The sequence below is a fragment of the Sinocyclocheilus rhinocerous genome, unplaced genomic scaffold (assembly GCF_001515625.1).
Source record: "Sinocyclocheilus rhinocerous isolate Xijiao unplaced genomic scaffold, SAMN03320098_v1.1 scaffold2267, whole genome shotgun sequence".
Lineage (NCBI taxonomy): Eukaryota > Metazoa > Chordata > Actinopteri > Cypriniformes > Cyprinidae > Sinocyclocheilus > Sinocyclocheilus rhinocerous.
This window is the reverse complement of record NW_015625573.1, coordinates 489,061-499,175: the sequence shown is the minus strand read 5'-3', so window position 1 is coordinate 499,175 and position 10,115 is coordinate 489,061. Positions and strand designations below refer to the sequence as shown.

The window sequence follows — 10,115 nt, the reverse complement described above, 5'->3', positions numbered from 1 at the left end:
ATAGCAACTAGATGTCTGCATAGCCTTTTATATAAATATAGGGGCTGTAATATCAAGATGGTGAAACAAGACACGATTTTTAAGTTTCAAATAGTTTTTACTATAGTTTTTATTAGTTTTAATTTTAAAGTCATAGTTAAAAGTACTTAGATATTGCTTTTTTGACTTATTTACATGTGTAACTTGAAATAATCCAAAAGTAATCAGATTACATTACTTTTATATTGTGTATGTGGGGGCGTGTTCGAACGAGCCGTTTTAGGGGGGTGTGGCTGACTCTTAACTTTTATAAAGAATATCTCTTTGGATTTGAGACTTTAGTCTTTGCAACTTTACAGATCTTCTTTATGCACCAAGAGCTTGTAACACTCCAGAGAGAAAGGAAAAAATGAAATTGCATCATATGACCCCTTTAATGAATTAATTTGTAACTGTAACGGAATACATTTTAAAAGTAACCCTCCCAACCCTGAAGTATATATATATATATATACTACGGGACCGTTGAATGCTTGAATCTGATTGGCTGACGAACGTTCTAAGGCGTGCAATATTTTTCAGGGAAACGCACGGCAAACGTAGTAGTTCCAGGCATTTCTTGACCGCATTACACGTCCATATCACTTCGCCAAATGATTTCAGTTATTTCAAAAGTCCTTACAGCCTAAAACAGCTAAATAACTAAAATCCACAATGACACTGGCCAAGCAAATAAATATAGTAAACTATAGGATAAAAACGACAGATTATTTCCATGTTTTTGCCACAAGATTACGTTTCATTATGTACGGAAAGCACGTACTCTATTTCTGCCGCTCGTCTCTCTCCTAACAGACGCCCACACACATACAGTACAGACACAGGCACACACGGAAACACGTTGTTAGCGCTACTCTGACGATTTTATCTGTAAAATAGTTTAACAACTTAAAAGCAACATGACATTTCTCACAAGCGAGGTAACAACGGCGCCGTTCTTGTAGAAAATGAACCTAAAGTTTCGCTATTAGTAGAGACGCTGCTGCCGAACACTGTTGAGAGACGCACAGGCTCAGAGAGGTAATTCACACGCTCGCTCTCTCTCTACAAAAAGGCAATGGGTGCTTAAAAAACTAGTTTGATTTTAAAACGTTCACGAGGATCATGACAAAATCTTTGAAGGAGATTCAGAACCTAATTCTATCTACTTCCATGATTCCACATTTTAACATACATCGAGCATTGTCTTGGACTTTATAACTACTACTGACACCTAGTGACAAGTTTTTAGTTACCGGTGCATTTGTATAAATGTCTATTCACAGTCATCCATGATTGACCAGTCAGACGCACTCTTAGTGGAATGAGGATGAGATATTGTGAAAACCCTTATGAAAAGCATGTAAAATAAACTCGATTCGTTTATATACTCAAATCTGCTTCATTATTCGGGTAGGATGACAGTGCCTCTTGTATACGCACAACTACACAAACAAATGTATACACTTATTTTATACTCACAATTTCTCCACTTACCTCGGTCATTTGCACTATATAATAACGGCACATTAGCATTCTTATGGTAGTTTTGTAATTTGTATGCAATTCCTCTAATGTCCACTAGGTGGTAGTAGATGACAAGAGTTTGAACACTGACCGTTGTTTGAAGAATGTCTCTTTCGTGCGATTTATGATTTGTTTTTGCATAAGAATTTTGTTAGAAGCAAATATCGTAATATAAGCCATTTTAGTTCACTTTTGAAGTCTTTTAAACGGTATTTTACATATATTTACCTGGAATTTCTATACAATTATATACTCAAACAAGTCCTGGTGAATTTTATACCCTCAGAGAGTTCAATCCTATGATTTACGAGATGCCCAGTAGCCTATGTTCCGCCTGAATGCCCTCATCAGCATATTTTGTTTTAAAAAACAGCTATACTTAAATACATGGCTCATAATGTGTTCATAGATGTTTATTCAATAAGGAACATGTCCTCTGATGAAGTGTGAATAGTGCTTCATGCTTAACGAAACACTCTGTGATTCTTGTGTTGCCTACTGGGGGATGAAATAAGGAATATAACTTGGGTGATATGACTTGTTTAAGTGTGCATCTGAGTGCACATGAAAAAGCCAAAAGATTGTGCCAGCTGTGTAAACTTCAGCAGTCCGCACTCAGGCTATGTCAGCAAACTGTAGTAGAGATCAAAATGTTCCAGCGGAGAGAATCTGTGAAGGGAAGCAGAGAAATTTAAAAACAGTTCAGATGGGTGTTGAGCTCTGCCATGGGGAAAGAAGAAGCTGGAATGAACAACATAGAAAAAAAAAATCAAATGAGGGAGGAGGAACAGAGTGGGAGAGAGAGAGAGAGGAATCCACAAGGTTGAAAGAGGGGGGATTCAGGTCCTTCGTTCTGTGGTTCACAATAAAATCCTCTTAAATATTTAACAATAGGTGAGGGGCCTGAGGATATGAAAGAGAAAATCACTGGCATTCTGGTTTAATTGGCTGATTTATTCTCTAATCTCTGCATTTGAATGTGAGCATGTGTGAGAGAGACCGTATATTAAGCTTGGGGCACAAATACCCACAGTCAAAACATCTCATTTTGTGGTGCAAAATGTTAAGGGCTGCTTACAATGCATGTCTGTGGAAGAAGTCATTGCACTGGAACAAATGTTAAAACATTTTCAAATGTGCAGAGTTAAGACATATGTGTTAACATGAGACAAGTGTAATAAAATCTAGGAATCCACAATATATTACCATATCAGTTGCGGCTGAGAGGTTTAGAGATTGTTTTATATGTCAGTTTCAATCGATACTGGATATTTAATTGGCACGCTCATTTCCCCTGTTTTTACATTTAGATTACCTCTGCCATCATCTAAAGCTCACTTAAAAGTTAATCTTTAAAAACATTAATAATTTAACTACACTGTTAAATGTAATCTTTGGCAAATCTAAAAATGAATATCCATTTTTCACACTATATATTATAATATTTCTAAATTATTATAGTTTTTAAAATGATTGATTTTAGTTTAGTTTTTTTTCCTTTTAATTTATTTAGAATTTTATTAAAATATATTTAGATATATATACATTTAACAGCAACGTTTTATCAGCCAAAAAATAAATCAATATTTTATCAGTCTTTTATCATTTTATCAGTATCGGACAAAATTTAATTTCATTTAGTTTATCTGCCTAGAGCAGTAGTCTGACCACTACCAGAATTTTACATTTTACAATTTTGTACTGAAAAAACCCCAAAAAATCTCACTGGAATGTCCGTCCTCATAGACCTCCAATGTAAATACAAAACACAAGTTCTTTTTTTTTTTACACCCTAAGGCACTAGTCAGAATGATTGTCCATGGAAATGACAGCATGTCATGTACGCTTTCCATAGATTTAAAGTTATGTTTTATACCCAGAACTTTCCATAAAGTGAGATCACTGTGTGCGTACACACTCTGTATTCTGTGAAAAGTTCTAAACTTAGTGTTTAACCTTCTCCGGATCTTGCCGTTTTGTTATTTTATGTTACTGATTCACATATCTGCTGGAGGCATTTTTGCAACAATCGGAAGTTACAGCTTCTAAACTCTGTGTCTTATTAACTGTCCCAAGTACTGTATGTCTTATCATTCTTGAGTGTGTATTGGTAAGCCACTAAATCATTCATGGCTGACCAGTCATTCCACAGAGCTACCACCATAAATACTGGCCTGTGTTCCAAATGATACCCTCAGCGATACCCAACTTCCTCTGCTTCTAGTCTCCACTTCTCATTGTACTATATATCAGTCAATAAGTATTTTTCGGTAACACTTTACAATAAGGTTCCATTAGTTAATGTTAGTTAATGTATTAACTAACATGAACAAACAACGAACAATACATTTATTACAGTATTTATTCATCTTTGTTAATGTTAATGAAAATACAGTCGTTCATTGTTAGTTCATGTTAATTCACAGTGCATGCATTAACTAATGTTAACAAGCACAACTTTTGATTTGAATAATGCATTAGTAAATGTTGAAATTAACATTAACTAAGATTAATAAATGCTGTAGAAGTATTGTTCATTCTTAGTTCATGTTAACTAAAGTAGTTAACTAATGTTAACTAATGAACCATATTTTAAAGTGTTACCTATTTTTTCAAACTGTTTGTTTCACCTCAGTCTTATGCTTGCTATCACACACGCACACACACACACACACACACACACACTTCAGGTTAAACCTTGTATTTGGTCCTGGTAACAAAGGCCACACTGCTGAATTATTGGTTAACAGTTAACAGTAAAAATTTCATAACTTACAGCTACTGCCTAACTGAGAAGACAGAAGATGACTTTATTAGGTCCTCTTTCTAGGCCCCCTATTCTTTACTGCCACTCTGGAACAGCATATTTTTTTTACTTGAGAAGCTTTTGAAATAAAAAAAAAAATACTTTCCTCATATACAGGAGATATAACATTTTCTGTTTATAGTTTAAAAGAAAATGCACAAAAATATATTTAGAAGTAGAACTGTGCTAAAATAACACTCTTTTGTTTAAACCATATATATTCCCTCCTCATTTAACCCCTGTTTTCTCTCTTTTCCTGTCTTTCTCTCCCTCTTTCTGCACACTCTTGGTATTAGTGCAAGGGCAGGGCTTATCACTCACCCCTCCTTCACTTCAGCTTCTTCTCGAATTGGACTGAGGTCGAGAGAGAGAGAGAGAGAGACTGTTTGTATGTTTTGGGAAACAGCAGTTGTGGACTTCTAAACAGATTTGTCAGACTGTTTCCACTTCACAAGAACGGACAAAAGGGCACACTCTGGAAGACCGCAAGTGAGAATGCCCTTCTGAGACAGACAGATACGTAAACACACCAGCCTGCTATCACAGGAGCACTGGGTCTCTACAACCCTGAGCATGTGTTGGCAACCTGCACCACGGGCATCATGATTTCACACTATCCGCTGGCATCACTGCTCCCCTGGCCGCCCATCCCACACTGTCTACATCTAGATGGGGAAGGAGGGGTGGCCCTGCAGAGGTACCAACCACGGTCGCCAGAGAGCAGCCCTCGTTGCTGGGTAGGTCATTTACATTTGTCTGCAAGACGTTTGGTGGTTTGCCTTCAGCATGTGAATGAACTTTATCTGAGTTATGCTCTGTTGTTCGAGGTCTTTCAGAGATGTAAGATGATGAGAAGAAGGATTCAAAGTTAAATGACCTGCAAACTGATTTTGATTAAACTTATATTGTGTTGGTTTTTAATCTGCATTAAGTTGTAAGCATGCAGAAGGAATGAATTGTACTCAAGCAGCAGTCTGAAAGTTGCATTTCACATTGCAATAGTTGTACCTTGCTTTCTCAAGCAATAGCAGGAATTTAGATTTAGACTTAGTGTTTAGAAGTTAATGCAATCCAGAAATTGGCCAATAAATGCACCAAAACTATATAGTAAATAACAATACTAAACAAACAAATATGCAACAACAAACATATTTAATTAATTTTGTTAAATACTTCTGACTAATTACACAACGTGTAAAACTTGTCATATGGACAATCAGTCAATAACCAGACTGATTTATTTAGACCAGCAGTGCGTACATCATAGCACAGGAAGTTATAGCTTGTATGTGTTTGATTCACTAAAAAGAACTGATTTATAAGAGTTGTTCGGTCGGGAATCGAACTGCACCGGTCGCGTTGAAGGATTTTGTTGACTAAAAAGAACTGACTCATAAGAATCATTCATTGAGAAATGGATTGCCACTTGTCGCGCTCTATGGATTTGGTTCACTGGAACCGGCTCATTAGAGGCATTCATTCAAGAAACGGACTAAACTGGTCGCTGTATGTTCGGCGCTATAGTAATAGTGTGGCGGTGAATAGCACAAACAAACGGAACGTCATTTGTTCCGGTAATATTATATCTACGTTTTTAATGTATCCTGTAGTGAATACAATTTCCTCAGACAAGTAGTCCAAAGTAAAACTTTTTAAACCAATTCCTACCGATAGACTTCAATGGGAGGAAACTGTTTTATGAATGCAAGTTTGTGTGTGTATTAACCTCCTTATTCATATCAAATGGCAGTCAGGTAAACCTACTATTACCCAGTGCAATGCTGTGTAAATTACTTCAACTAAAATGTCCTACATTAACACTTTTGAATGTGAGCCAATCCATTCAGGGAAGCTGAATAAGAGGTGAAAAGGAAAAACGACAATGAATGTTTTTCTCAAGAAAGCCCCTTGATTTGCTGGCCGCATATTCATTGGCCAAATACACAAAATAATGTTCTTTTTAGCAGCATCATATGACCCCTTTAAGAGGATGGGGTGTGTATGTGTGGGTTTGTGTGTAGGCTATGTGGTGGTGGTAATGGTGTGTGGGGGTTTCAGAGCTGGAAAAGCTCACTCTGTCAGCACTTTTTCAATAGTCACACACTGGAGCTGACCGCTGTTGACTCCATCTGTCTGACCAGCACTGACCAGAACAGAGTGTTTCAATTCAGGGAAACAGCGTCATTGTATTATACAGAAAGAGACTCGGCATCATAACATACTCGCTGGAGGGAGCGCACAGATTTGGGCAGAAAAGTGGAGGTATAGCTTCTTTTTACAAAGGTATATGTGTGAACTTACATAGCAGATTGCACTATGTGCTAAGGGGTCAGTGGAAAAGTAAATAGAAAAATGTAAAAAAAAAAAAAAATTACAAAAATAAGTAAAATATAATAACTATAAATACAAATAAAGGTAAAATGTACTTAATTTGACATATAATTTTGAAAATAATGTTCTTCTGTTAGTGAGGTCATAGAGAGCTCCCTCATGACTTTATACTATATTTATATGATTATATAAAATATATTAATAAAAGAATACAAATTTGTTTACAAATTTTTTTTTTACACAATTTGACATTATTATTAAGTATGGTTTTATTTGACAAAAATCTATGTGTCAACCTACATAGCAGTTGTCATAACTTTTACATTGCCTGCTAGGGTGTAAGTGGAAAAGTTCATTGAAATTAAAAAAAAATATATATATATCATTTTAAATACAAAAATAATAGAAATTAATTATAATTTACATATTATTATTATTATTATGAGATTTATCAAAATTATTTTACTCTTTTGGCAATCTTTATTATTTTATGTTTTTCTTCAGATTATATACTAACAGTAAAAATATACATAAATATACAAATGTATACTTTTTTATTTGTCTAAATATATATTTATACACAGTACACACACACACACACATATACACAGTATATATATATACTTTGGCACTATTTATATTTGAAACATAGATGGCCCAAATTTTTGCTGGTAGTATGTAATGCTCTGGGATAATAACAGCGATAGAGAGAGAGAGATCCATCCTTATCCAACATCCTGACTCAAGTCTCTTCCTCTCACACTGGAGAGTTTCCGAGTATTGTTCCTCTGACAGCATATTGTTCCTCTGACAGTGAGGCCATAGAGTGTTCCCTCGTCACTTTACCCTACGCTCACCCATGGAGTCCAGTCCACACACATATTCAGCATAGCTCACACACACAAACATGCACTCGTTCACATCCATTCAAACACATTCAATTAAATACCAAACCCGCAGATATGCACACATGCATAGACCAACACAAAATGACTTTGTCTCCCACAAATGTCCCACAGCTCTGAAACTCATTTCTCGATTATGCCATGTGGGACCCCCAGCCACCCTTCACCTCAGCCATGACATTCTCACTCCCTCTCAAGTTATCTCAGAATAACTTCATGCAATTATTTTTTCTTTCCACAACTGCTTCAAACTGGAAACCACTTAATCTGTTCATTCAGAGACAAGAGAGGGTTGCGTAACACTTAAACTTTCACGTTTATATCACTTAAAGCCTTTTACAACTTTGCTATACTCACATTCACCACAGTTACAAAAACTGGTTGTTAAAGTTTGATAGGGCCTTCATAGTTGTTAATTGCTTTGTTTTTGTGGCCTTGATGAAGATGGTGGCCAAAGTTCAAGTAAGATGGGTCAGGTTGCTCTGGATCGCTTCTTGCACATTCTACCAGTCATAAATGCTGATATAGCTGCTGATTTTCTGCTTGACGCAGCAAAGCCTCAGCACAACCTTTGTAGTCAAGTGATCAAGGACTGGGGTCATTGCACTCATATATTCAGCCTATATGGCACAGTCCTGTTGCTGACATTCACTCATGCAGAAGTCAATAAGGGTCAGTGCCATCGCACATTGAGGAAGCTTAGTGCAGACCGCAAGCGCGTGTCTGGAATTATGCTGAATATAGGAATCGCAAACTAAGCATTCTCTGTTTCTGCATCACTTCTCTCTTTTTTTAATCAACTGGATATTTGTTAAAAGTAACACTGATGGTTGGTTGCTAGCCGGTGTTTCCTTGCTTGCGTTCAGTGAGTCACGCGTTGTGATGGAGAATCTGATTCAGTAATTCAGTGACAGTTTTGCAACTGGTAACAAGAAAGCACGAGGCCTACTAGAGCTTACACAAGTGCTGTAGTCATGAATGAAACACTGTAAAAGTGGAAAAAAAGAGAATGAGAGCTCAGAGTTGTGGCCTAGTGGTTAGTGCACATGCAGACAGATCTGATGCTTATATAGGAGATGCAGGTTTGAATCTGGCTTATTTTGCAATCTGATTACTTCTCACATCTTGATAATTTCATGTCCCTTCCCTGCGGTTTCTGCCAAAAAAGTGACCAAAAATGCATAGATCAAGGCATAATGATAAGGATGGTTTACTGGTGCTGCTTAATCATTTTACATTAATTATGCATTGCATGCATTTTTAAGCTTCCCAAAACATTTGTTTTTCAGTTATTTATTCTAAATTGCAAAATCTTCTTATTTAAATTGGTCTAAAATATCTTGCAAATATGTTTCCCGTAAATATATCTACACTAAAAAAAGTTGGTAAGAAGTATTTTGAAATATGTACATACAGTAAAAACAATAATATTTTAAAATATTATTAAAATGTAAAATAACTTTTTGTTTTTAATATATATATTTTTTATTTTAATATTTTTTTAAACGTAGCATTTTCCTGTTACTTTAACATATTTTTTATATCTTTAAATATATTTCAATAAGTAATTTATTCCTGTAAAAGGAAATCTGAATTTTCATCAACCATTAGTCCAGTCTTCAGTGTCACATGATCCATCAGAAATCCTTGTAATATGCTGATTTGATGTTCAAGAAACATTTATATTATCAAGGTTGAAAACAGTTGTGCTGATTAATATTTTGTCGAAACCTTGATACATTTTCTCAGGATTCTTTGATTAATATAAGTTTGGTTCAATGCGTTGTCCAAAGATGACAAATCACTCAAATGGGGCAGAAAATGTATACCCCACATGTATAGAGCGAGGGGTTAAACTGGATAGACCAGTGAGTGTGAATGTGTGTATCTGGCATAATGGAGAAAACAAGTGTGCGATGAATGGTGTGTGTGTGTGTGTGTTAGAGGTACTGTAAAGAGATTGTTTGAGTGCGTGTACTGGTAAACTCTTTTTCTGGGAGATCTGTGAATCATCTTAGCTGTGGAAGATGACAGGTGTGAACCCACTCAGGTCACTGCAGCAGTTACATAAATACACACACTATTCTTTATCCTCACACAGCAAAAAACAACAGCTCCCTCATACAGCACCCCATTCATTCCCTCTTTCTCCCCCCGTGGCTGGTCTGATCCCTGTCATGTGGCCTGGTTTACTGCCCCCTCTGTCAGAGAGGTAGAAGAGGAAAAAAGAAGGGATGGCTGGAGGGGTTGAAACTCAAGCCGACAGGATCAGGCCCGGAGATTAAGTTTTTTTTAACTGTCTGAAGTTATTTATCTTAGTAGCAAACACTCTTGGCTAACTGAATCAGCAGAATCACAGTCAGTCAGACAGACTGTCTGAGAGAGCTAGACAGTGATCCATCCATCCGTTTATGGTGGCAGATGGTTTTGCTAACATGGGGGTCCAAACCAGATTTACCACACTGGCTAATTAAAGCTCATTAGCTCCAGGTCAGAGGGGAAGATTAACGACACCTATATTGACTCGC

General features: G+C 36.4%; 1 protein-coding gene across 2 annotated transcripts in view; it reads left to right on the top strand.

Annotated features, from left to right (window-relative positions):
• The first annotated feature begins 4,720 nt into the window (after positions 1-4,720).
• Positions 4,721-10,115, top strand: part of LOC107750730 (ral guanine nucleotide dissociation stimulator-like 1) — a 32,894-nt gene continuing 27,499 nt past the window's right edge. For both annotated transcript variants that reach the window (XM_016566249.1, XM_016566255.1), the window contains exon 1: positions 4,721-5,088. In XM_016566249.1, coding sequence (XP_016421735.1) covers positions 4,954-5,088 — 135 coding nt within the window. In that variant the 5' untranslated portion in view covers positions 4,721-4,953. The remainder of the gene's footprint in view (positions 5,089-10,115) is intronic.